The sequence below is a fragment of the Crocodylus siamensis genome, chromosome 9 (genome assembly GCF_052110815.1).
Source record: "Crocodylus siamensis isolate JL-2025a chromosome 9, ASM5211081v1, whole genome shotgun sequence".
NCBI classification, from domain to species: Eukaryota; Metazoa; Chordata; order Crocodylia; family Crocodylidae; genus Crocodylus; species Crocodylus siamensis.
The window spans coordinates 73813043-73840802 of record NC_143403.1 but is presented as its reverse complement, the minus strand read 5'-3'; the positions used below and the strand labels follow the sequence as shown (position 1 = coordinate 73840802).

The following is a 27760-nucleotide window of genomic DNA, read 5'->3' as shown; positions in this document are numbered from 1 at the left end:
GGGAAATAATCCATCATTTTAATAAACCCACAGCACAGATGGTTCCCTTGAATGCATCATTATATGCGACTGTGAGCGAACGTTTTGTGACAATAGTACCCAGAACCATTTCTTTGAATGTTTTTAAGCATCTCTGAAATGATTTCTTAACAAACAGCTTTTCCCCTGGAAGCAAAGAAATACCCGGTGGAAAAGCACGGCGTGCTGGGCTGGGGGTGCTACAAAGCCCCGTGGGCAGGGAGAACGAAAGCTGCCGCGGAGCCGTCCTGGGGTTCACGGCGCGGCTGCTCTCGTTTCTTGGAGTACCGCACGGCCGGCACTTTCCATGAAGGGTCACGGTAGCGGCTTCGGTGCCAAGTGGGTCAGGGCAGCACGTCCCACCCGTCTTTCTGGTCACTAGGCTGCCCTGTGAGGCACGGCCTGGAGCAGGAAATGAGTGCGGGGTTATCCTCGCTGGCTGGAGACTTTGCACAGTTCAGAGGTACACGCACCCTACTCGTGGATGGCAATAATTCCTCTCCCTCTGCAGTGTTAGCATTATCTTGCTGTTTTCTTTTTAGGGCAATTATATCACAACCAGGCCCCAATGTGCTGCTGTCATTGACTCTAGCTTCATGCAGTCATGGGTCATTAGCCAGTGCATGTGAAAGCCAAGGTATTTTTTCTTCCCTCTGACAGCTTTTCCTTGGATTAAAAGGAACAGTTCCCTGATATGAGTGAGTAATGGTCATTCTTCCATTGATAGAGGTATTCATAAGACAAGCAAGCACATTTGGGTTATAATAGCCTTTCCAGCAAGCATGCTATGGTCATAAACAACCTGTCTCGGGCAACAGAAAATTAAACCTTATATTTGCGCTTTCAACTGTTTCCTCTTTAATAAAAGGGTTTTACTATAACAATTGAGATAAAAGCTATACTATAGGAAAAGGACAAGGTTCAAGCAGATTTTTGCTGCTCAGGCCTGCAAAACCAAACACAACAAAAAGAAAAAACCCAACTCCAAACCCACCTGTTTATTAAAAAAAAATAAAAAATGGTTGGCTGTTTTCTGATCCGAACCATCGACACACGAATGATGTGTAGCGTGCATTCAGGATGCTGAAGGAGACCACATACCTTGAGAGTCTCAGGCTTCTCATAAAATGCACATCTACTTAGACGGTACCTTTTAGAGGCCCCTTGCTGTGTCTTTTGGGAGAAGTCTGTCTTCAGGTGGCTTTCTCTTTACCGCAGATTTTCTCCAAAACACTAAATGGAGCCAAAGGACGTTGTTCTTCTGCAGAACACAGGCTGCCCTTTGCAGCGTTTCGCTGCGATGCAGATCAGCCGCTGAGGCGTTTGTGCCCTTGATGCTATTTAGAAAATACGTCTGTCTGGAAAGGGGCTCTGCAGCGGGAGACGGTTAACTTCCGTGCCCTGTTTTTGTTTCCTCACTTGCATTCAAAAAACCTGCTCCTGCTCCTGTTAAAATTAGGAGTACCATTCCTGTGGACTTCAGCGGGTTAGCCCCAAAGCGTGGTGGGGAAGCAGTGGCCAGATTTATTCAGAGTTGTTCGTTGTTTTAAACTGTAGATTCCCCAAGAATTTAAAGATTTTTAAAATAGTCCTGAGCATCTGTCATCTGGCTGAGCTCAGTGCTGTAGCGGGCAGAGGACGCACAGTCATCCTCTAGGCACGTTTCACAGGCAAACGGAATAAAAAGACGAAGTTCTGGTGATCGCTAAAGACCCCTCTGCAGCTTTCCAAAATGTAACGCCCTTAACTGAGGGGACAAAAGTGCCGTATTCAAAACCTTACGACTATCTTCAAACCCAGCGGGAAGCAAAATTCAGCATGCATTAGAAATATAAATTAAATAAAAATCCTTGCTGCGTATAGCTGTCTATTCAACCGTTTCTTGGTCCTTGTGATTCATCCTTCACCACCTGAAAAAGATGGAAATTGAAATACTTGTGGAGTCATCTAGCTGACTGGTTTGCTATATGCTAGAGCTAATTGCAAAGAAGAAACAGTGAAGTATCCCCCCCTTCAACTCCTGTTTGCAAACTGCTAGCAAACCAATTTAAAAATTATTGAGTACTTTATTTAAAATTTATTTTCAAGCTTGTTTAGCAAATAATAATTTTCCTGCAGACGGTAAATTGCAAGCACTTTTTTGATTTTTTTCAGTTCGTGTGCTCTCTTGGTGAACAGTGTCAGGCCTGTTCCCTCCCTGGAAGACTTCCGTCTCAGCGGCAAGGTGCTCGTTGCACGTTTGGTTGTTGACTCGTGTCTGCACTTCGCAGCGCGGGGTGAAGCCTCCCTACCAGGGAAGAGAAACGTTTCTTACGTAATGAGCTAATACAGCATGGGAGATCAATTGTGTATTCAAAGGCAGAATTCCCAACGTGTCAGTCACTTTGTGTGATTTGCCGAGCTGGTGTAGGGTGGATCACAAATCAGGATTGAATTTTATAATCAAATATGCAATTCAGTGAAGCAGATCATGTGAATTTAAACATTTCAGTTAAACGCTTGCTCTTCGCAGATGTTTGATAATGAGGTACTGATTCTTGGGGTTTTTTTGGACAACAGTCACAAAAATGACAGGACCAAAATGACTCCCATAACTAAATATTTGTGAATGATCGTTCTTGCTGCTTGCTCACTTCTAGCATTGGAGAGTAGGTAAAGTCTGACGCATACCGTAACGTTGCTGCTATTATTTTGAGTTAATATTTGTGTTAGGATAATGCGTCACGGTCCCAGTTGGTGTTGAGCCCCTCCTGTGCTAGCCAGGGTAAAAGTGGGTGCGAATATGCCAATGTTTGAATACAGACCTCAATAAATAGCACCTCATTCAGCCCATAAATTCATGTGTCTAGTCCGTGTGCAGCCATCTTACAATTAGGACATCCTAAAAGATGGAGTAGTGCAAAAAAAAGCCAAAACAACAGTTGCTTCCTGGCCGGTAGCCGGTCAAACGATTGGGCTACTGTCAGCCCTCCTACGTCAGCCCAATCGTTGTGCCAGGGCCAGCGTGATCACCTGATGGGAGACGTTCCCGCAAGGATTTTCAGGCTGAAGGGCAGCTGCCAGGCCTGGCTCGCGCAGCTCGTCCCCGCTCAGCACATGCGTGCTTCCTCCCTTTCGTGTCGTGGCCCCGTCCTTCGTCAGCGGCTCGGCGCTGGTCGTGGGTGGACCTGGTGGGCGCAGGAAGCCGCCTACCTAACGGTCAGCTCTCGCGGGAGAAATCTTTCCAATGACTTGCTCTACCACTGGTTTCTCTTGACGTGGCGCACAGCTGTAACCGTGATGGTGTAGTGGCCTGTCTTTTCTTTCCAATGTGTTATATTCATCCCCCGATTTCTAGTAGACATTGCTGAAGCTTTTCAACTCCTCCTCTCTCCCCCCTCCCCCCCCCCCCAAAAAAATGAGCGCGTGGAAAAATTTTATTCAGAACAATTACATTTTTTATTTTTTATTTTCTTCCTTTTCAGGATTTTTTTTTAAAACAAAACATGATTCACTCTGTTACTTCCCCTCTTATTTTATTGACATTTTGCATTTTTTGTTTGCCATTTCCATTCTCATGGCAGTGCAGAGGATGCAAGGGGTTCCCGCCCACTTTTTTTTTTACATTCTGTTGCTTTTCAAAACTTTTGTCACTTTGGAGACATGATAGCATGTCAAGAGGAAAATGAATCTTTGTAATTCTACCACGAACTTCAACTGCAGAGAAGTTTTTGAAAGCATCAGAGTGCAAGAGCGTGGGGGGAGGGAAGTCTAGATTTCTGCCACTGGTTTGGTTGCAATCAGAGGCACAGAAAGGGGGAGAACAGATTAATTTTTCCCTTTGGTGCGCTGTTGTTTTTCCAGAGTTGGTGAAGGTTTGAAAAAGCAGCCTTGAAAAAAGGAGAAGAGACAATGATTAGGAAACCCTGCACAATTCAATCCTGGAAGCTCTTTGTTGAATTGGATTCGAGCCCAAATAGGGGAAAAAAGAAAAGAAGACAGAGAGAGAGGAGGACAACCCACAGTTACAAAAATCCTGAAAAAGTTTTGTAAAAACTTTGGGGGGAAAAAATCCAAATGGTTACGTCCCCAACTCTGTAAAACTAAAATAGATTTGAAATTTCAAAAATGTTTGTGAAATTTGTTTTTCCCATTTCCTGACCAGGCTCAAACTGTGGCTCAGACCTGTTCGCCTTTTTAGCGTGTCCTGCGTTACCCGGCAGGCCCGTGGGACTGGCGCAGGCGCACCTGCCAAGGTTCAAACTAGAGGTTTGGCTGGGGTGATGTAGTTGGGCTTGGACTAGATGTGACCTCCTGAGGTCTTTCCAACTCTCGTTGTCTTTGGTTGTCTTTCTCCTTTGGATGGTCACTTCAAACCCAGTCCAGGTCAGCGGTGACCAGATTCATTTCTCTCTGGAGCCTGGCTGTTGGTTTACATGGGGGACAGCGGTGGTCAGTCTGGGTCCCGGTAGCTGAGCATGCGCATTACAAGCCACTGCAGGGGCTGGCATTAATTGTAGTCCTCTTCACCATCTCGGCAGAGGGGCTGTGGATTGAGTGGTCCTAGGGGACCCGGCTCTCTTCTCGCCCCTTCACATCAGCGGTGAGAAGCGGTGCCAGGCCTGGGGGCGAGAGACCTGCTGGTTCTGCGGATGTTCTCACTTTGCGCCTTAAATGTGTCCTCCTTCACCAGGGTGAGCTTCATATTGGACCCTGGGAGTGGGGAGGAGGTAGGGGTGGTTGGAAAACCCCTTCAGATGTCGTCAAGATTGCAAATTCAACAAACGCCCCAAGGATTTACCGACACGTGGCGTTCCCGGTTCGTGGGCACGCCGGCGGCCCAGGTCTGCCACTGCTTGAGGTGCCTTCCCTCCTGGACAGGGGTGGACCCTGAGCGCTTTCGGGCGGGATCGGCGGGTGGCCGTCCAGGAACAGCCCTTGCAGCAGCAGTGGCAAGCGAGCCACGCTCCAGCCTGCCTGTCCCGGCGCTGCATCGTTCCTTGTTGTAACCCGGATGCTGCTTCATGGGCATAAATGCAACAACACTGGGAAATGACCTCTGAATGGGGCTTGTCCCTTGCATCTTGCTGAACATGTTTGTCGTGCCGGCGCTGAGACCCGGTGATGTTTTTGAACGGGGTTTTGTACTCCCAGGAGTCGAGCGAAGCGCTCAGAAGGGCTGTCTGTAAACGCGCGCACAGGGGAAGGGGTCCTTTGGAGAATAATTAAACAAAAAGGCCTCGCTGTAGATGCAAGTTTTCCTGATAAGCCACAGCCCCTCACCGAAATGTGCTGCCAGTTGCTCTCGGAGGAAATCTGAGCGATCTCCCCTTACTCCTCCTCCTGTCCCCACCTCTCCGTCCTCCCGCCTGTTTGCTTGTGTATGGTTAAGTTTTCTACGCCAGCGAGAAGCAGAGTGGAAATGTCAGGGGTCAGGCTGCAGGCAGGCAGGGGAGCAGTCGGCCGACCGGCTTCAGCTGCAGTCTCCGACTTTCTGAGAAACCCGAGCTGTGTTCCCGGGAAGGTTAACTCTTTCCAGCACAGCTGCCTCCCTGCCCACGGGGACCTCAAGAATGTGTTTAGCAGCCATAACCTCTTAGGATAGCTTCGGGTCCAGGGTTTTCTGGACAGGTGCAAACGATGAAGTGGTGCTGAGTTCATCCAGCTTCTTGTTGCAGCCTCAGATTGGCCCCCCTGAGAAGATGCGACTGCCTGGGTCCTGTGCTCGGGGAGGGAAGCTGCTGTGCTGCTGTTCCGGGGCGGAAGGGCATGGGATTTCTTTGTGCCTGGCCGTGTGAACAGCCCCACGCACGCCATGAAAAGCAAAGCAGGACTTTTCAGAACGGCTCTTGGAGCGGTGGCACAGCACACCGAACAATAATAAATGAAGCCGATGCACGAACCCCGTTGCAAACGGCGTGCAGGTCCATGGTGGGTCTTCTGCCTTTGTGTCCCACCAGCACGCCGTGCATTGTCCCGGCTCAGATGCAGACAGCCTAGCCGTTCGCGAGGGAGTGAGGTGGCGGGTCCCTGGGGAGTGCTTGGTGCAGGGGCCACAGCACCCCCTTCCCTTTCTGGGGAAATCGTAGCTGTTTTATCACCCAAACGCTTCGGGTAAGCTGAGCAGGCACCGATTTCACGTAGCCCTTGGTGGTCAGTAAATTCCCTTGGGTGACGTCCTGGTGCTGTGGAAGTCTGTGGCCGCTCCAGCCCTGACCGCTCTTGGGATCCTTGCCCCTGTACTGGTGCCGCGCTGACCCATGCCGTCTTGCCTAGGATGGTGCTGGTGGTACTGGGAGCTCTGGAACCACCGGCCTGGCCCCGTGGGAGCTGCTGGGAGAGGTGAGGGGTGTGGACGGGGGGCTGTGTTGCCCCTGTGATTTAGGCACTTTCTCCTTTCGTGCCTGACACCTTTTCGAGTGGTTTGGCAGCGCGGAGGCTGGCAACTCGCCTGTCTTCAGCCAACAGGCATTTTTGAAGGGAAAATGATAAACGAGAGGGTGTGAAGTGACTAGTGTGGGGCAGAGGGCCTGGGGGGAAGGGGATGTCAGGAGACACGCTCGTGTATGAACCCCTTTCCAAAGTCTCGAGCTTGCCATTATGTAGTTAATGACTTCTGTGATGCTAGCTTTAGGCTGTGCCCTCTTGCACACATGGGCTGAGTTAGTGTGTGCACACATGCCTTGTTGGCCAGGCACAGGGCTACAGAGCTCCTCGAATGTGCTGGCTCACATGGTGCAGTCCGTGATAGCGCTTGTGTGCTAAGTGTGTTATTCACACCCACGAAAGCTTGGGCCCCGCTGCTGCAGTTCAGGGTAGCATCTCCCTGCCGTGCGAAGAGAGTGGGCTGCAAGAGCGGTGGCTGAGGCTGTGCCCCATGCCCGGACGTGTGCTGGGAGAGGCGTGTTCCCTATTTCCAGCCTCCCCTGCATTTCTCACCGAAAGGTCTTTCCACATAGCCTTTGCTGCGCAAGTCTTTCCTTGCCCCTTTCCCTTGTGTTGGTGCAGCCAAGAAAAGGTGTCACTTGGCTCTGCCTGGAAGGTAATTCTGCCGCGGGGGTGTGCATCTGCAAGTGCAAGGAGAATGGGTTGGGGTCAGCCCTGAGACGCAGGGGGAGTGCAGCAGACATTCAGCCCTGTAGTTGCGGGGGGTTTGTCTTGACCTTCATAATGAGTGCCATAAAAGCACATGTCTGCAGCCCTTCTCATGCGGGGCTGGAGCAGCTTACGGGCTCTGCTGCTTGAGCGTGGGCCCGTTGCGTCTCCCGGGGCCGTCTGGGATTCCAGATGCGACTTCGGGGCGAGGTGCGGAAGTTGATTTCAGTATTCAAATATGCGAGCTGTGCTCAAACCAAACAGCCCCGGATCTTTGTTTGTTGCTCAATAGGCCGTGCACATGAGTGACAAGCAGACACCAGCCCCCAAACACAGCTTTGTGTGCAGTGGGGTTAGCCAGACCGCAGAGAGCCGAGAAGCTGTCCAAGTGCAAGCCCTGCTTGATATGCACTGCAAAAAGACGAGAGCCTCCGGGACAGAAAGGAAATGTCGTTGCTCCCACCTGGCCCCCTGTGAAAGCTGCCAGCCACTATGCGGCTGCTGGGGTCATGTTTTGGGGGATGCCGTGGCACCGCGGTGCCCAGTGGTCCTCCGCTCTGTGTCTTCTCCTGCCGCGGCTGTGTAGGTCAGTGCTCTGGGGGCGCTGGATTTCCTGAGAGCGGGAGTGCAGAGCTGTCGGTTCCCAGCACCAGAAGAGCTGCTTGTCGTCAGTTAGTTTTATCTTCGAAATTATTTTTGGAGATTTTGTGGAAAAGCAAAGGCCAGCTGGCCTGGAGGAGAGCTGGGAGGAGCAGTGCTCTCGCTTTTGGGTTGACAGGAGAGGAGACCGTCCCAGTACGGTCTACCGGCCAACTGCCTGATGTGCTGGGTTTTGAAACCTTAGAGTTGGTTTTGGTTCAAGGGATGAGCGTTTGAGGAAAAAATGCAGCTCTCCGAGTTCGTCTACGCAGAGATTTCTCTCTATAACAGCTGTCTGCTCCCACCACTTTGCTTATTCTGAGAGCTGAGTGAAGACTGCGGTGACCCGGCTCTTGGAGGGGAAAATATGCTTATATTCATCCTCTCAACAGCAAAACCTTTGGACTTGGTGAACAAATCTAGTTGCATCTTTTTTCCAGTGGATTTTTCTTGTCCCCAGCCCCCTCTCACACAGCTGTGTGTTTCTATCTGATAGTTTCTTTTTCTCTCTCCAGATTTTGTATAAAAATCTGAAGTCCAAGCCTGCTGTAACCTTCATCAGCTGGCAGAGCATTTGCTACCTCACCGCCCCTTCCTGTCCATTTTAGTGGAGGTTGCAAGATGAAGCAGTGTTTGGTGGGGAGGACTTGGGCTTCTTCACAGGGCCTGGTGGGGTGCTGCTTTTGGATGTCTGACTCCTTATGTAGCTAGAAATACGTGAGAGCAAAATGATCAGTAAGTGCATTGTGAAAGCGTTTCTGGTCCAGAGGAATGAGTTGTTCCCCTCCTGCCCCTGTTCCTTGCACATGGGTGGCCAGCACCTGTCTGCCTGCCCTGCTGTCCATTGTGCAGGGGTGCTTGCGTGTGCAATGCCATTTTGTCTGTGCCTTGCTGAGTGGTGAAATCCTAGACAGCGAGGGTTGAAGGGAGTGCCGGAGGTCACATCTAGTCCAGCCCCCTGCTCCAAGCAGGACCAGCCCCAGCTACATCATCCTGGCCAAGGGTTTGTTCAGCCGGCCTTTAAAAACCTCCAAGGACGGAGACTCCACAACCTCTTTGGGTAACCTTGTCCCAGTGCTTCGCCACCCTCCTTGTCCTAATATCCAACCTAAGCCTCCCGTGCTGCAACGCGAGCCCATTGCTCCTTGTCCTGCCATCCGTGGAAATGGATTGACCTCCTTCTGATTTTAGGGGAGACGGCTTGCAAGGGACTCCTTGTCTAGACTGCTCCTTGTGCACCCAACCGCGTGTCCCTGGCAGATGTTTCCAGGTAATCCTGAAGAACAAATGGGACAAAGCAGGCCAAGATGCCAGGTGTGGTTTCCTCTCGGGTACAAGACCCCCGTTGGGAACTGTGGTTGTATTTCCACCATTTCCCTTGCGCTGGTGAGGTATAACCCAGAGTCCTAGCGTGTGCCATAGCCGGAGACGTGCGAGGCCCGTGGGAGCTATTGACTTTGCCTGTGGCAGTTGTGTACTGCAGTCCTTCGTAATTGTGAATTATAGCTACAGCAGAGGCACCTACCAGCCAGGACTGGGGAGGACTCGGAGACGAGGCAGGGCCTGAAGGGAAAGCCCAAAACACGGGAAACGGCTTGTGGTCAGGGGTCATCAGCTACTAAGCAGTGCTTGCTGCCACACTTAGGGCAGACGGTACTTTTAAATCTCTGAAAGCATTTAGGTGCTTCCCTTGCACTGATTTTAGTGGGAATCAAGTACCAAATTCCCCTTTCAAAATTCAGCCCCCCGGACCCATCCCTTCTGAGCACGAGGCGCACGGTCCCACGGGAGGGGGAGGTGGGGTAGGGATGTGAATCGTTTTTGTACTAAGTTTAACGTGAGCTCGTTTTCATTTTGTACCCTAAAACTAGGCAACCTCAAACAAAGGCCCGTGAAGGGAGTCTTTTTCCTTTCACTGTGTTTTCAGTTCATTTAAGGAAAATAGATGTTTTAAAATGTAATATGTAGGGTTTAAATCGCCTCCTTAGTGTTGTCATTTCGGTGCGTTTCCAGCAATTATGTAGAAGCTGTTTCAGGGATGTGGAGAGAGGGAGCTGGGATTTACACGTTTCTCTCTCTGTGCCTAATCACCATCTATTTGTTGCTTTTACAAACTCCATTTATACACCCACTTCCCTTGCCAGTGCGAGTGGGCATTTTAATGCTATTTTTGGAAGCTGGTTCTGCGCACTGAACCCACATTAGACTGAAAGTAATATTAGTACTTCTGACCTGGGCGTCCTCGAGATGAAATGAGCTGCAGCAAAGCTCGCTGAAATGATACGACTGGTTATGGAGTGAACTGACTGCTAAAGTAAATATTGCTCTTTCGGTTACCGTATTGTGGTTGATGCGAATGGTTATGTCCACATTTTGCCTGCAGACCCATGTTCACGAGCCAGTATTGGACCTGTTTTTCATTATTTAATATACATTTAAAGGCGACTTTATAACCGGAAAACAGCAGGCGAATCAATACGGTCTGTTTTCAGGCCAGTGCTCCTTTCCCAAGACCTCTTCTTTAAGGCTGCTTAAAGCTTCTCGGCAACTAAGAACAGGCTTTTGAGGCTGTTGCATTATTGGGGACCGGTCGGTAGGTGGCTCTTGGGGGAGGAAAGGGGCTGTGAAGTAGAGTCAAGTGTATAGAAATTGCAGGCATTAGTCATCATTAATAGGCTCGGGTTCTTGCTAAATGTCAGGGTGGCAATTTAAAGCCGTGCACGTAAGCACGGTTTCTTGCAATTTTGCCCTGTCCTGAAATCTTACTGAGCGGTGCCCAGGAGCAGGTTTCAGTGACGTGAACCAAGATTTAACCATTCCTTGGGGCTTTTGTGGGGTCAAAATCCTGCCCTGATTTCTTTTTCTTTCTTATTTCTTTTATTTTTTTTGCAAAGGGGGATCTTTGTGGGATGGCACCGGCATGGGGCATCACTTGCTGGGAGCCACCCACATGTGTGAGGCCAAATTAAAAACATTGGGTGCAAGAGCCAGCAATTCTCAGCTCCTCCCGGGGTATGTGAGTGGCTGCTTGCAATAAAAAAATAAATAAAAGGAGATTAAAGTACTTAAAAGGCAACTGAGTGAAGTCAGCTAGCAACCTGGAGAATACCTGACCCACGAGCCAGCATGCCCTTCTGCAACGGGGCTCTCCTCTGCATACCGAATGCAGAGCCCCCCGTAACGCCCTGGCTCTAATCTGCTTTCCCGGAGAGCTTATAACGCTTCCTCTCCCCGCCACCGGTTTAGGATGCAGCTGCGAGAAGGTGGGAGGGTGGGCCACAGCCACGGGCTCGCTGCCAAGCAGCTATGCGGCCTGGCCTGGGTTTCCTTCTCTGCGTTCCCCAAGCAAGAACGGTTTGGGGGGAGACCCTCTGCGGGCCTCTCCTGACAGACGTCAGCTCCTCGCGCAGACCGGCGGGGATGGGGGAGCGCGCTGCCGAGCGTGCAGAGCTGCCGCTCCGAGCGGGAGGTCGGTGGGAACGCGGCGCGCTTCCCAGGGCGGCCGCGCAGCTCCGAGAGCTCGTCACCTCCGTGCGAGGGGCAGCATCGCAGTGGGCCGGCAGGGGTTTTGTGGGCATGACTCTTCCTCCGTGGACCGTGTCTGCACAGTGTTTGTGCACGCCGCCCACCCACCATGAGTCATGAGAGAGATCTTTCTTTATTGCCTGGTTTTGGCACGCTCAGGCATTGGACAAGCACTTGGTGCTCCCAGTGGGTTTCGTGGCTTCCCAAGTGGCAGGATACAGCGGCATCGGCTGCACTGAATTCCTAAACCACCACGGGCTTTCTGTTGGATCTTGCAAAAGTGGCTTGGGGTTTGCAGCTTGGTGTTTGCAGGTGGGCTTTGGGAAGAGGGGGTCATGACCTGGTAATAGCCCCACATGAGACCTCTCTGTCCGTGAAACCAATATAGACCAGTTCCACGGGGATGGGCTGCTGGTTGCGCATGCGAGAGCGGGTCTGGTTAGATAACGCGCAGAGCCTGTTGTTTGCGAGTCGCTGGTGGACATGACCGTGACTCGCCTGCCCGGGAGCGCGGCGGGACCGGAGCCGCGACGCAGCGTGAGCTGTCCCGGCAGCATCCGGTGGGAGCTGTGGAGCGGGGTCCTCGGTCCTGTCCGGCCCGGCGGTGCCGTTTCCGGTTCACGAACTTGCAAGCAGGCGGGCAGGCACAAGCGTGTGAAGTGACCGGCGTGCTCCAAGCCAGCCCCTGGGCTGAGGGGTGATGTGTTCAGCTGAAGGGATGAAGTGGAGGAGCCCAGAAAAGTGGAGCCCATTTCAAAGCTGCCTGTTGTCCTTTCCTGTAGGGGCCGTGTACCTGGGGAGTGGGGCGCAGGCCTGTCCTCCCCACCCCTGCAGTCCTCTAAAGGGCACCAGTCCTTTCTCCCCTGCTTCCAACTCAAGGTCACGCTGCACTCTGAGCTCAGTGCTGCCTCTGCCAGTCCCCCAGTCGGTCATTTCTCTGCTCGGGGAGGTGACCGCCAGCACCGGATTGGGGCCACGTTAGCAAGTCGAGCGCATGCAAGAGCCCCACATGCCTCCCTGCCTGCTCACGGCTGCAGCGTGCTCACGATGCTGGTGAGGAAGGTGGTGTCCGGCCATTAACCCTGCCACACCCCCAGGGCCTCTTTGCTCCTCCCGCGGCTGTCCCTGGTGGACACAAGTGGAAGGAGCAAAGAATAAAATGGAGACACCCTTTTGCAGCAAGCCTTTGCTCGCCTTTATCTAACCTGTGTGCAAGCGGCGGGCGTCGGCGGAGCCCCTTGCCAGCTCGGAGACCACTGAAAGCAAAGCAAACATCTTTGCAACATGCTCTGACACACGCTCCCTTTAGAGCGGCAGGCACCTCCAATTAATCATCCTGTCCGGGGAGGAAGAAGCTTTGAAGATTAGGGGACACTTGCCAAAGCTGACGGCTGAGGAAGAAGGGTGGGCATTGGCTCAACATTAAGGGTATATGGGCTGGGTTCCCAGCTGGGCGAGCAGTGGCAGCCCTGGCTTCTCACTTTCCCCTTCTACGCGAGTGACGTCTCTTCTGCGCGAGGCAAAGTCGGATGCTTTCACGAGCAAAGCTCGTGGTCTGGCGTTGCAGGTAGATGAGCAGGACGGGGCAGTTTTGCTGCGCGCTGAACTTTTACCGAGCAGCCCGACGGCCGTTGTGAGAAAAAACTTTTACTGTGTCAGTCGCCTGGTTATAAAAATTCTTAGGCTTGATGCCTGTAATAAATCCAGGGGCTGGCTGAGCCAAATGACTTCTTGAAAAGTTAATGGCCGAGATGCGGGCGATGCCCTGGAGTTCAGGAGGTCTGTGCGTGCAGCAAAGGGGCGACTCCCTGCTGAAACCGTGCACGTCATCGCGAGCCGCGGACAGGCCGTGTCCGCCCCGCGGAGCCGCCAGACCGGCTCGGTCTTTTCCTTCGGCTGCATCCGCTCGGCGGCGGGCGAGCGCGGGAACGTGCCACGCGCCCCTTTCTCGTGGGCTTTAAAGAAGAGGCCAGTGTTGCGCAGAAACAAGGGGTGAAAACCACAACGGGAAGTGAGGGCCGGCGGCGGGTGTGCGCTGCCTACGAGGTGCCCGGAGAGCGCTCGGCGCTGCACGGGGACTTCGCCGTCGGGACAGATGGACAGTCCGACGTGTGCCGGCGCTGGGGGGCCGGGAGCGAGACTGCCCGCAGAGCGGGGCGGGTTGGCTAAAAGAAACGGCGCGTGACACCTTTCTTTGTGTGTACGGACGCAAGTGAAAAATAAATGTTTGCATATCCTCCTGGCGCGCCAGACAAGCTCCCAGCGCTTCATCAGTGCTGCCTTAGCGAGCAGCTAAGTAGCTTGTTTGTTTCTCAACACAAGTGCTCCCATTTGAAGAGCAAATTGACCTGCAGAGACTAGATCCAGGGCGGGGAGGAACATGAAATGTTTTCAGACCTTATTTCTCTCAAAAACTGGAAGGGATGATGCCGGAGTGTGCACAAATGCAGAGCAATGTGCCTGAACCAATATGTCAAACTGTCACGCGGGAGATTTGGTGAAAAACATCTTGTCCTGAGGGAATCATTTTAAACGCTATATGTAGGTTTGTAGCCTCGTAAGAGATCGTTACTCAAATCTATTCCCTCTTATGGTGGCTCGGCCCTACTTAATGTGCTCAAAACGAACAGCAGCCTATTAACGTGGCCTGGAAGAGTAGTTTCGGGATGGTCGGGGGAAACGGATCTCTGATCGGGGAATACGGGACGTGGAGCCAAATCAACTGATTTAGCCTTGACGAGATCAGTAGCCGTCCAAGAGCTTCACGCTCAGCTGGTCATTGAGGGCGGGCTGCGGCAGGCCGGGCCCACGCTGCGCGGGGCGATGGGCAGCCAGGGAGCAGGAGCCGGGGCTGTGTCAGAGCCGGTGAGGGAGTGAGAGGGACGAGCCCCGAGGCGGGCACCGGCCCGGGGATCTCCCCTCCTGTTTGTCGCTTCAATCTGGCAGTGGCGCTGACATGGCGAGTGGACCGCCGGCCAGGGCTGCCCTCGTCTCCTCCCCGCCTCCTGTCTCCGTTGTGTTCTTTGACTGGGCCGGAAACCTCCCGCGTCCCCGGGCTGCTGGTCCCTGCCCTCCGCCGGCTCGCCCGACCCCTGCCTGGGGACGGGACGTGCGCGGTGCGTCCGCGCTGATCAGGCGAGGACGTTTTAATGGGGGCTGAGTTGACGTGGTGCCTGCTGGGGTCAACCAAGTGCCTGGAAGGTGCTTGGGTCATAAGCCTCTCGTTAGTGAGAGGGCACGCGCGGGTGCAAGGCGTGAAAGGGCGGGCGTGACGCCATGCCTGGAAGGGATGGCGAGTTCGCTGGCGTGAACCAGGCAGTCGCAGCTTGGCCTCGCGCTGCGTGAGCAGGTGCACGTGGCTTGTGGCTTGTCCTGCTAAGGGGCACGAAGCCTCGTCCGTGCTGGTTTGCCTTCCCGTTACCTCGTGTACTCGCAGGGTGCAAAAGCCTCCGCCGGGGACGACCCTCGGGAAGGGGAGCAGCCGCGATGAGCAGCCTCCTGGGCGCCTGTTTTGGGCTTCTAGGGGGGAGGCTGGGGGAAGTCTCTCCTGTGAGCCCCCGGGTGCCTTGGTTTTGGTTTGAAGGGCTTGTCATCGGGTTGCGGAGAGCTGCCCAGGGCCGATGCTTGCTAGGTCGCCTTGCCCTGGATCTCCCTTGAGCAAAAATGAACTCCCTCCTAAGTCTCCTGCTCGAACCCAGAGCATGTTTAAAGCAACGATGCAGCCATCGGCTTGCGCTGGGTCGGTGATCCTGAAAACACAGCTCTTAGTTGCAGGGAAACACCACAGGGAAGGGTTGGCCTCGTGCCTGCGTCACCGCCGTGGTGTGTGAAATGTAAGAAGCCGCTCTCTCGCTCTCCATTTCAGCGGCTGTTTAGAAACGTTTGCCTAGAAGTTGCAGCCGGGATGACTCCTGGTCACTAGCGTTCGCTGGAAGCCGGCACACGGGTGTGAGCAGTCGGACCTCAGCGTCTCCAGCATTTGAGCAAGTATCTGCAGGTAGCTCTTCCGTCGCCGTCGCCTGCTCGTCCAGGCATTTGTAGACAGGCCCACCTGCACGCTGAGCTTCTCGTGGCAGCAAAGTCTTGCATGACTTCCCCAGGCAGCCAGCGATCAGTGCGCCGGGCTGCTTTATTTCCTTATCACCCCGGAGCACCAGGCACGGGGGCTGGCGATATCGGGACGATGGGTCTCAGGATGTGTGATGAGCGACAGCAGGCAGCTCCCCGTGTTAGACTCTCGAACTCAGCATTAGACCTGGCAGGAGGTGCCCCCAGGGAGGGTGCTTGGATGGCCAGCAGACAGGACACACTCGGATAGCTCCTGGGGACAGCAGCGGGGCACCCCTGTGCGCTGGGCGGAAAGAGCTGGGCATCCAGAACGGGGGGACGGGGACTTGAACTAACCGTGCTTTATTTTTGGTGCATGAGGATGCCATATGTCTCCAGGCCCCTTCTGGGCCAGCTGCTCGGGCCTTGCCCCAAATGCACCCTATTTCATGTTCCCATCCTGTCTGGCTGCACGTAGCCCAGCAGAAGATACAAGTGGCACATCCTGCAAACCAAGTGTTTCTGTGCAGCAGGAGAGGACGTCTCCGCAGAGAGCATGGTCAGGACTGGCAGGTAACATGGGGAGAGATGCCGTGGCTTTCCTGCCCTGCTTATTCACGTGTCGGAGCTTAGGTTTTGGACAGGGCGCCAGTCTGGGAAGTGTCTTCAACCTCTTTGCTGGTCGGAGGGTCAGCACGTTGTAGCTGACAGTCGTTTATCCAGAAATCGGCAACCGGGGCAGTGAAAGGCCGATTCCCCCCTGCTTTACCTGCTAGTCCCATCCGTCTCTGCTAACAAAGCGCCTGTGGATGGAGCGTGTGCTGCAGAGGGCAGGAGCACAGGGATTGTTAGCGTGAGCGCAGCAGGGAAATGCTGGGGCAGGCTGAGTGCAACCGACCCGCCAAGGCCGCGCGGTGGTTTCTGGGCCGGCGCCGCAGCAGTGTTCGGACGTTCGGGACCGTGGCTTTCGGCAAGAGGAGCGGAACGAGCCTGCGTTCGGCAGAGCGGGAAAGGCAGCTTTGTCAAGGCCAGATAATAACAAGAAGAATTAATGACAAACTCGTGTAAACCTTTCCCCTCCCCAGGCCTGGAGCTGTAATACTTGACAGCCTGGCTCCTCCTGGGCCTTTGCCCCTGGCACTACCTCTCTAGTCACTTGTGCCCAACCAAAGCCACCCAGTGCCCATCCCCACGGTACCTGTTCATGGGCTTTCCCAAAACTAGGGCCAAATCCTGCTTGCCTGTTTATGTGAGTAGCCAGTGGGTTATTCTTGCCTCTGGTGGAAACGTCGTGGTGGGCAATAAGATGGCTTAGTGGAGGAAGGGAAGCAGGAGGGTTGCTTTGCTCTTGTCACATGTGGATTTTAAGATGCTTTTTTGAAAAAGTCCTTTTCTGTATGAGAAAAGCAGCCAAATGGTGCATTTGTGGACACGTGTAAGCAGAGAATTTTTCTGTACAGGGTAGCAAAAGCCTGTATTTCTTACGTGCATTATAGTGGCAGACATAGAGACCAAACGGCTGCTGATGCAGGTAGCCAAGCCCAGTCGCAGCCCTGAGAGGCTCTTGGCTTGCGGGTCTGCGGGGTTGGCTGCCGGGACCGGGCCAGGACAGAGAGACCTGGGACTTTCACGGCTGCGTTGGTAGGTGCTCTGGCTCTTCAGCTCAAGGGCGGCTGCGTGCGGTTTTACGGCAGCTGTGCCTGACTGAATTGCCGCTGATAGTCCTTGGACAGTGGTGCACAAGGGGCTCCTTTCCCACCCTCACCTCCTTTTCTCCAGCGCAGAACAACCGCTGCTGTCACACGGGATAATCACGGGGGCCCATCTGGAAAGGAGCTGAAAACAAAATAAATGCATGACGCTAGGTCCCGTGTGGGGTCCCGGGCATGGAAGAGAACGGGTTTCCCGTAACAGCCTTATTTGTTCCTCCGAGCTGGCGTGCTCTTTGAGCCAACGTTGCACGGAGGCATGTTACACTTGGGACCTGTCGTCTTAGATGAAATAGTTGCTTTCTCCCCTTTCAGAGGTGAGGAGCAGAAACGAGTCCTTGCTCGTCAGCAGTTCTCCGCTGCGTCGTCCCCTTCTTGAAGTACCAGCGTGAAGACTGGGGAGGACCGACTCCCAAGCGTGCGGTTTGCTGCTCTTGTCCTGTCCAGAGCACAGCTGTGACGTGGCCAGAAACCACGGGGCGGGCACCCTGATCTGGCTTGGTGTTGACAACGGCTCGGCCTCCTTGACCTGCTGACCTTTGGGTCGTTATTGCAGCAGCGAGGGGTGCCCTATTCCTGCCGCTAATTTAGACAGAAATGCAGGATAGGCGGTGTGGTTTTGCATTGCCTCTGGCAGCGAGCGTGCTAACGTAGCACGTTTGCTATGTAGGCGTCCGGGTCAGTAATCCAGGCCAGTGCCCCTGCTCTCCGCTCGTGCCCGGGGCACGGCCTCACCTGTGCTCCCGCAGCTCGAGCCCGTGTCTCCGTGCTCAAGGGCGATGCCGTAAGAGCCAGAACGCTGCTCTCCCCTGAAGTCACCCAGCGTTTAACGCCTTTCCCATTTCGAGCCACGACTATCAGATTGTTTCAGGATTTTTTACGGTTAATGTAAATCTGATGTCACCGTGATTCTGTCACCGTGCCAGTAGGATGTAGACCTAGTCAGGTCCTCTTTGGTATCTGATTTTAGCAGCAGGTTAAATGAGCCAAACATAACTTGCTCCATGGTGCGTGATAAGCTAACACCACTTAGGTTTATGGATATTAGTAAGACGTTGCAGAGAAAAAGCCTTAGTGGGCTTAAGCGTTTTCACCTGGTTTCTGGCGCAGTCCGCCCTCCGTCCGGATGCGTGGGGGAATTTGGAGTGCACATGGAGACGTCTTCCGGGGATATGGGAAGGAGCATGTGAGACGGCATCGTGAGGGAAGAGGCTCTTGCCTCTGCTGCGGCTTTGTTTGGGAGCACGGGTGTGTGGTTCGCATTTGAGTTGGGCTGGGTTCTGGGTATGTCGCATGGCCCGAAATAGCTCCTGCTGGACCTGAGGTCAGAGGCCAGCAGAGCAGGAGACCTGTTGGTGGTGAGGGGTCAGCAGCCCTGGCTGAGTCTTCAGCCATGGTGGTGGTTCGGCTGCATGCAAGGGGAAAGCAAACCAGGGGAGCCTGCCTGGGGTTTGCCTTTATAGCATTGAGTGTCGACTCTCGAGCGCTCGCCCCCTGCGTCAACGAGGCACGTGACCTGGCGTGCGGGAGGGCCGTCGACTGGTGCATCCTTCCTGCCTCTGCGTGTGAGGCAGGGCGGTGCTGGAGCGTGGCCAGGGCTGCGCCCCAGAGATGGGACTGCATGGAAGAGCGGTGGCGGTGGTGTTTGAACCCTGGAGCGAGGGCATGCCGACTTCCTCTGCCACCATCCGTGGCTGGACCCGAGGCCGTCCGTTACCGCACGGTCCACAGAGCTCTTGTGGTCGAAACCTCGGGCCTGGTGCTTTGTTGCTGTGGTGGAAAGCTCGGCAGACAGGCATGCGGCGGGCGCTGTGGTCTGGCTGCTGCAGAGGGGCTTCTTGTAAGAGCCTGGGATGTCCTTTGTGGGTCTGCTGCTTTGGTGGCTTCAGGGATTGCAAAGTGTGTGTGTGTGTGTGTGTGTGTGTGTGTGTGTGTAATCATGCAACTAATGTCATGTGCTGTTTGGGCTATTGCAACCCAGCAAGCTTTGCTTCACTACCAGGCAAATGGATTTAAATGGTAATTAAGTTTTAAGACACCTAGAGGGGCACAGCATGATGTGGGCAAGGCAGCGTGGGTTTTGCGGAGAAGAAAGCCATGCCTCTCTAGCCTGTTTTAAGAATCTCCAAACAGGTGAGCAGCACTAGGGCTGAAGGCGCACGGCCGGGGGCAGGAAGGCCTAGCGGTCACTGTGCTGGATGGGTTTTCAGCATCCGTCCAGCCATAACGGTGCAACTGCCCATTGATTCTGCAACTCTGGGAATGTGCTGAGCTTGGGTAGGACGATCCCTGCTGCTTTTGGTGGCCAGAAAGAATTGATTTCTGCTAAAACTGGGGGTTTTGCATCCTGACAGCAAAAACCTGCTGAGGAGTCTCTGGGGACTGAAGGGAGGAGGAATAGGGGTCCTGCGGGGCCTTGGCTTGGGGGCAGGAGAGGGCCCACACAATTAGACCAAGGGGGAGGGTGGGATATGGGGCAATGGTTAGGGAGAGAGCGGGTTTCTGTGCTGGAAGCGGTGGGTTCTGCAACGTCGGCGCGTTGCTGGGAGCGCGGGGGTCAACTCTTGTTGGGCTCCAGGTCGGCTGGAGGGCTCCGCCAGGCAGCTGACCGCCCCGGGCACGTGTGATGGGCCTGGTGTGCCGAAGCGGCAGCTGGGGCTCGGAGGGGCTCCCTGGGGGCTCTTCAAGCAGTGCGGGGGGTTGCGAGGTGAGAAGCGGTCTTCGCTGGTGAGCCGTCCGAGAAGGGAAGAGTGCGGAGCAGAGGGCTGAGCTCCCGCACGGAGGGGCAGCTAGCAGGGTAGCGATCGGTGCTCTGCAGGGGCGCGAGGCGAGGGGGCCTGGGACGACTTGGGTCAGCCAGGACAAAAGGAAGTCCGGGAGCAGATCTGGGCAGTATGGAAGCTCAGGTCGCAAAGGCAATGTGCATTGGAGGGGTGATTTGTACAACCGTGCATCCGTCCGGAGGGAAGGGACTGGCAGGGCCTCAGCTGGTTCCAGGGAGATCTGCCTGCATCACTGGGATTGAGCACAGTATTTGGGCGAACGAAGCACAGACTGGGCCTATGCTTATCCCATGGTGCTAGAAACCAGTGGGATGTCTTGGCCTCCAGTCCAGAGGATCAGCTTGGGCCCCTTTTTCTCATAAACAGGGCCCAGAGATGGGGAGGGAAGTGATGGAAGAGGAGAAGTTTTGAGAGGACTAGGTCTGTGCAGAGAGCAGGGGCAGGGAGGGCACATCCAGATCCACATGATCCTTTCCTAGAGCAAGGACAAAACGCTGGCCAATGCCTCTTGTACAGCAGGTCGATAGCTGGTGAAACGTCTTCATGTGAGATTTACCAAAATTGTTGAGCATGGATGTGGCATGGTGGGAACCGACCCCTGCCATCGCACTAGATGGGGCAAAAGGTACGGGACGCGTGTAGGGCGTCTGCCTAGCACGGGGCAAGGCTGGGGAGAAACGTCCACCGTGACATTTGCGGCACCTCCCTTGGACGCAGCCGCCGCCGTTGGGGTGCCGAAGGGGCTCACGAGTCACCATCTCGTGGCTCCTTGCATTGCGGGCCTGCCGCCAGCCCCCGTGTGCGGGTGCTCCTCGGCGGTGGGAGCTCTGCCGGGGCTCGCTGGATCGCAGCTGCGTTCAGGGCCGCCGCGCGTTCCTTGCTTCATTCAGCCCCGCGTGAATTGCTGCTGCGTTAAGTGTAAAACCGGTGTTGCATTGGCCTTGTAATAACCTCTCTCTCCACCTTTCCAGCCCACGACCTTCCCCAGAACAAGACCTCAGCCACGGCGCAGACGGGCAGCCACTTGCAATGCCTCTCCGTCCACTGCACGGATGACATGGGCGACGCGAAGGGGCGGACTGCGGTGCCGACGTGGAGATCCCTGCACTCGGACATCTCCAACAGATTCGGGACATTTGTGGCTGCCCTGACTTGAACAAAAGAGATTATTTTTTCCCTCTTTTTAATTTTAAAGGGCCACTACTGCTAGGTGGACTATTTTTCTAGGTTGGTACCTGCTTAGTGGCATATGGACTGGAAAGGGTTAATTTAAAGTAAACCTCAAATTTTTTTTTAATCTTCTGCCACAGTATGTTACCAGTGTTAACCCTTCTGCAGTTAGCACACTTTTGCTTAAGATTTTCCTGCTAGATCATTTCCCCCCATTATTCTGTAATCTTGGCATACCTTTATAGATGAGGCCTTTTCCTTTTTCATCTCAACGTATGTCCAAGTCATGTATGTCATAATAAGACAAAGATACTACTTCTCCTTCTTCTTTTTTTCTTCTTTTCCTCTTTTCTTTCTCTCTTTTTGCTTTGTTCAGTGCTTATTAAAATGGAAATCCTGAAGAATAGCAGTTCAGGAATAAATGCCGGTTGAAGTGAAATTGTCATCATAATATTATATATTGACACCAAGTTTTCGTCAGTCACATGCAAACCAAACAATTAATGCTCAATTAAGTATTCAGCCTGTGATTTTTGTCTTTCCTGAGAGAATTATTTTTGTTATCAGGAGTACATTCAGCCTTCATCTCTCTCTCTTAGGTGGAAACAGCTACTCAGTGCATTTGCCCAGATCTAGCGTTGTGTTTGGAGCGAGGGGACCGCGCTCAGGCAGAGCCCTGTCGTTCGGAAGATGGCTTGACAAAGCCAGTCTAACAGGCAGTTTTCAGTTGGTTTTATTTTCCTTTTAAAAAAAAAAGAAAAAGAAAGTTCAGTTTCCCTTTTCTGCCCACGACTCCGGTCCCAGTGGAATCGGTTACTGCCGGCCCTCTGTCTGGGGAGGATGAGGGGGCACCAATCTCCGGCTGAAGTCTCCCAGTCTTCTGCCGCTGCTGCTGGCAGAAGAAGGCGAGCTGCAATGTCCCCTGATCTTCCCCCCTGTAAAGCAGGGGTTCGAGGAAAGTGTTGCCAGGCTGCCTTCGGCACGGCCTTTCCCCTCCGGAGCAACTTGGTGGTGACGTGGTTGCGAGAGAGCTGCGACGTCCTGCGCTAGGTCATCCGCCTGGTCCTGCCGGCTGCCGGCGTGGGCGGGAGCCAGCACCGAAGCACCGGCCCCGATTCTGCACGTGCTTCCCGAGAGGCTGTCGGGCTGCCGCCGTCCTGAGCGCGGCGGTGGCTTTGGTGCCGTTCCTGGACGTGCCACTTCTGGATGCAGCATGCGCGCTGGCCGTAACCGTGCCGGTGCAAGGTTGGACGTTGGCAGGAAGGGCACCAAAGCGGGAGTTTGGGGGGTTTCATCTGTCGGTGGCAGCCCCTCTATTGCAATCCCTCTCCAGATTGGGTGCTCCTGTGTGCCCGAGGGTAGTGCCCTCTAGTCTGTCCGGGGAGGGTGGAGCCACGTAGACCCCTTGATCCTTCTCGTCACCTTTATCATGTGTTGGAAGCACGGTATTATTAGCTGCATACAATAAAAGGAAAACCATTCTTTCCTGCCCTGCACAGATAATGCGCATCTGGGCAGAAAGCTGGAAGCAAACCAGCTCTGAACAAAAATGCCTCGGTGATCTGACGCTTCTGTGGTTTTATGTAATGCTGCCTATTATTTGTGTAGCCTCGGTTTACAATGAGAAAGGCCGGCCCCACCCTCCCCAGACCAGCTCCGTTTCCTCTGCTCCCTCGAGGTTAACAGCAGCCCGGAGGTGCAGAGTCTCGCCGTGAAACAAAGGGCTCCAAATAAAGAACTGCAGAGTCTTGCGCTGTTTCCCCCGGACTCTCGCTGCGTACCCCCGAGAGCTGGACTTGGAAAGCAGCTTGGATTTATCAGTTGGCTTTTAAGCAGACTTCTTTATTGACACCAGTGGCGAGGGGGTTCTGCTCAGCAAACTTGCCATGAAACATGGACCCAAAAGTCTTGCTTGCAACCAGATGCTCTTTCAAAACTCTCCCAAGCCCTGAAGGTGGGATGGGATTGTTGTCACGTTCCCTTCCTCCTCCGCTCTTTTGTGTTTAACAAGCTCTCCTTGGCTTTACCTAGGATTATTTTGCCTGTTGTAGCAGTGATTTGACTTTGGGTAAATTTTGCGACGGTTTTAACGGGGCTTGTTTATATCTTTTCCTGGAGCTGGGTTGTTCTTGGACTGTGGGGTTTTTGCCCCTTTGATAATTCCTGAACTTGGAGTGGAAGAGAGAGAGAGAGAGAGAGAGACAGTCACTTGCATCTTTCCATAGGCGTGGATCTTGATGGGAGGCGCAGAGCCTCCTCTCTACCTCTGCTATCGGTACGTGTCTGTCGCAGAATATCCTCAGACAGAGCGATAGCTGAGCAGCCCCTCGCTTTGGCCAGTATCCCCCATCCCCGGGCAGCCCGGCTCAGTTCCTCATGTCTCAGTTCAGCAGAGGTCTTAAGGATGGTTGTAATCCCATCTCTGTTCAGCAGATTGCTGCAGCGTGTGCTTCACTCCCATTAAACTGCGACGAAATTTATGCCTCGGCTTCGATGGGGCAGTAAGTACCCAGCTGAATTGGGACCCTGGTGAGCTGAGCTGGATCCCGGGTGCGTGCGGTTACGGTACAGCTTCTAACCCCATCCTGGAGCAAGCCCTGCTAACCACGTGCACAGCCCTCCGGTATTGCATCGTGGCTCTCAGGAGTGAAAACCGGGCCGCAGTTGGCGTCCTCCTGGCATTCCCGGACCTGCCTGCGGCGTGCCTGCCCCATCCTCGGTGTGCCAGCCCAGGGAGCAAGGTTTCCCAGCTCCCTCGTATTGGAGACGTGCCCTGTGCCAGGGTTATCGGTCAGTGCTGCAAATAGCCTGCAGAGAAATTCCTGCCCTGGCCAGGAGCACGTGGACTGACTGAGGGACACAGTTGCTCTCCTCCTCCTCCCTTTCCTGGCTTAGTTGGTGCAAGCCAGTGCTTCCACCCCAGGGTGATGCTTTCCATGCATATGGGGCCCATTTCTTCCCTTTCTTGCACTGGCTTCGCTCAGGAAGAAGCTCCCTAAAGTGGATTTTCGTGGGAAGCGAGATGCTGTAGGCCCTGGGTATTTGGAGGGCGAGGCGTAGGTCTCAGCTGGTGCAGACGGTGGAGCCAAGGGAGCTCTGACCACCTTCCCCTGCTGGACATCCATCCTGGAGCTGGTGGTGCTGTTGGGTCCTGTACACGAGGAGAGAGCACTTCGGGGAGGAGCAGGGTGGAAATGAGATGCTGCCACCAAACCATGTCTTGCCCCTACCAGTTTGCAAAGTGATAGGACTCTGCCTAAACCCATGGCTAGTTTTATTCTGGTCTCACCAGCTGGAGTGGTTCATTCGCACCCGAGCAGAAGGGCGGCTGTCAGACCTAGCACGGGTTCCCTTCTGTCTTGCCGAAACCCTGATGCGACGCGGTACGTCCAGTGGCCGACCGGATCGCCATAGCTTTGCAGCTGGCCCTGGTGTGTTTGGCACCGAGGACGCATGCAAAGGCTATGTGTTCGCTGTCGAGCATTTGTCACCCGCAGTACGTTTTTCTTGCCCATGTTCTCTGTTGATTTGATACTAAATGCACTGATTTTTTTTCTCTTCTTTTCTTTTTTAAACATATAGAAAATATCAGCCAAGCACTGTTTGGTTAGAAATCAAATGATTTCCTTTCTGGAAAGAAAAGTGGCTTTTTGTGTAGGATTGGCTTGTAGGCTGCCGTGTTGGACCTACGTATCGCTGCTCCTGCTTACCCGAGGGAAGTGATACTGGAGATGGGCGTAAAGCAGACACATGGTAGAGTTGAGACAGCCAGGCCCCTTCCAGGTGTTACATTTGTCGCGGGCTAGATCTAAGCTTCCTGCAGCAAATGGGAACGTGCCAGGTGTTAAAAGAACTTGTCCGGAGGCAAAAAGGGCCAATCTGCCACAACAACAGGGGATCAAACAGTAATGTGCGTGTCATGCCAGGGCAAATGTAACATCCGGGCAGGTCTCCACAGGGATCTCCTGGCTCCTAGCTCAGTGCCCAAACCTTGGGTCATCTCTTCAGGGCATTTTCCAACATTCAGGATACGTATGAAAATGATGTGAGCTAGAAATGCTGCAAAAGTCACTGTACAAAGCCCCCAAAACTTTGAAGCTCAGCTGCCTGTTTACAAGAATTCAGTAACAACGTTTGCTAAACAAGCCAGAAGTTTTACAGTGGAAGTGCACTTACCAGGCGCTGGGCTTTGCTGTACGTAGCGAGTAATGGCTTCAAATAAATCTGTGTAATATTTGTGCTGCCGAATCCCTGTTGCCTTGCCTAGCATTTTCACGTTTTACACGGGCATAGTCTAGACAGCGCATCTCTTAGCTCCTGCCGTGCGAGGGTCAGTTCTTCCTGACAGTGCTTGCTGATGTTTTTAGTATGTGGTAAAAGAAACTTCATGCTTATTAAGTTTAAATGTAGTAGCCAATGAAGTAAAATATCTATTGTGTTTAAGTTATGAGGAGTGATGAGTAATCTCTTTGCCAAAAACGAATGAATAGGCCTTATTTATTAAATGCTCTTTGGGACTTGAACCCAATGAGAACATAACCTGGGGACAGGTTTTTCTGCTAGTACATGTAGTTGTCAGAGCATCAGCGACACAAGGCTTCGACTCATTTTTATATAATGATACTGAATTTCGGCCAATGTGTAAGGCCTTCAAGATTCACGTGGTGCGTTGGGTGAAGAAGAAATACGTGAAAAGTATGCCATCTACTTCACTGAGGGGACTTGCTCTGATGCCATATGTCGAGGTGGTCATTCGAAGGGTAGCTGACCTTTCCACAGCAGGAAATTGGTTCCAAAGCTTTCGGGCACAACACGATAGCTACATGTTCACAAACGCCTCAAAGAAGTAAAACGTAATATGACCACAGGTCTCCTAAATGCTCTGGAGGAAGTCACGTTTGCTCTAATATTTTAAAAAAAAAGAAAAAAGAAAAAAAAAGCGAAAGAAAAAAATGCAAAAACAAAAAAACAGGATTCGTATTTTTTTTTTAAAGCTGCAGTGTACCGTTTTCTTGAATTCTAGATTCACAGCTGTTCAATGGATGGTGTATGAGAGCATAATCCATTTTTATAGAATTGTTTCTCCTTTATTGCTTAAGGCTAATGGAAGAAATAGTCTAATTTTGTCTTAGAATTTCTCTATTAAAATTGTTGGTTTGAGTCCATCCGTTCATAGATCCTGACTGATGAAACTGCAGGCTGTGAATTCCGGCAGTTATAACTTTATCACTATTCACTACCCAAGAATATTACAGCTTTAAAACAGCCTTAAGCAAAAGGATGTTATTTCTTTGTACTAAATTTGGTTCATGGAAAAGAAAAAATCAAAACACTGGTAATCCGTACTGCATAGCAAACTCTTCTGAAAAATGTTATTGCACATGTAAAATATGAAAACTTGACTCTGCTGTGTGTTAGGCAATCCTGTAATCTTTTATTTTTTTTGACTCTTGTTAAATTCATTTCTTAAATGCTTGGTTGGAAGACTGTGACAATAGCTCATGAAATTGAGTGTTATTTTTCTTTCTTTTTTTTTAAATATGTAAAGTGCAGTCTTCTGTATTCATGCATATTGTATATATCTGTATATGTTTTACTGAGCAACTAAATAACAATAAATATGATGTTAATGGTGGCTATTGTATACTTCATGCCATGCTTTTACATTATTTTTAACGGGTTATGTTCCATGGTTTGTGGGAGTGGGGAGATGATGTTGCGGGTGAAATCCTGGCCATACCGGGGTCGGTGGGAATTTGGGCACAGATTTTGATGGAGCCGGGATTCAGCTGGTCGGTGCAATCCCCCGTCTGCTGCCTCGAGGTGAAACTGGCCCGCTGCAGAGTTGGGATCGGGGGTACCAAGGCCTTGTGCTCCTCCTGGCCTGGAGGTGAAGTCCGCCCTAGCAAGCCCGGCTGCTCTGCAGAAGGTGCGCTGTGACTTTCCTTCTATCTCAGATCGAAGTGACTCAGTCTTATTCTTCAGCCAGAAAGCCGTGCCATGCCTGCTCTCAAAACAGCCCTCTAGCCAAAACTTTTGTGCCCAGTGTCCTACTAAGCTTCTTAAAAGCCTTTGATTTGTAACCTAAATCATACCAGGACATAAACTTGTAGCAAAGGTTGGGCTCAGTTTAAGATTTGTGCTTAGAAAAACATTCTTTCTCCTGATAGCATTTTTGAGGCTGCAAAATCCATGGGAAAGCTGCTTGGTTACGGTATTTTCTTGCGTACAATACGCACTTCCCCCGTCCCCAAAAATTGCAATGCACGTTGTATAAGAGAAATACAGTGAGTTTCTGTTGGTTGAAAGCAAAAGTAAAATCTGCACAGGATTTGTGAGGAGCAGGCTCTGCTCCCTACTTACTGCGAGGAAATCTTCCTTCTGCCTTTCAAAAGCAGGGTGCGTATTATATTCCCTAGCACGTTGTACACAAGACAGTGCAGCATTACTGATCAGTCCTGTCAGCCTCACGTCCCCTGGTTTTGCAAGGGGTCCCCCGCAAGGTCCGAGAGCAGGAGCAGGAGCTTTGCCAGTCCTGGGCGGAAGGAAGGGGCAGGGCTGCTGCATCCTTTCTAGAGAGCTGCTTTTTGGGGGGCACGGGCCCTCTACCCCCTCCAACAGTGCTGCTTCCCCTTGCTAAAAAGTGTAGCTAGGTTGGTGTGAGCAAAAATGATAAACAGATGAGCTCCAGCTGGTGTGTTTAAAAATCCTTTCCTGTCTCGTTTGCTCAAGATTCAAGCTCTGTTACACTCTAGTTAGTCTTCCAACGAGCCCTCCAGCAAAACAGCGAACTGA

The 27760-nt window shown here is 52.8% G+C and overlaps 1 protein-coding gene across 3 annotated transcripts in view; it reads left to right on the top strand.

Moving 5' to 3' along the window:
• The window catches only part of MN1 (MN1 proto-oncogene, transcriptional regulator), a 42148-nt gene extending 15548 nt beyond the window's left edge, over positions 1-26600 (top strand). The window contains exons 2-3 of one of the 3 annotated variants that reach the window (XR_016444338.1): positions 3862-15253; positions 20767-20881. Coding sequence is in view for 1 of the 3 variants with exons in the window: in XM_090063902.1 (XP_089920028.1) it covers positions 20767-20951 (185 nt within the window). In the remaining 2 variants the exon portion in view is untranslated. Of the gene's footprint in view, positions 1-3861; positions 15254-15781; positions 18356-20766 lie in introns of those variants that run through there. The other 2 variants (XR_016444339.1, XM_090063902.1) reach the window with 2 other exon arrangements.
• The last annotated feature ends 1160 nt before the right edge of the window (positions 26601-27760 follow it).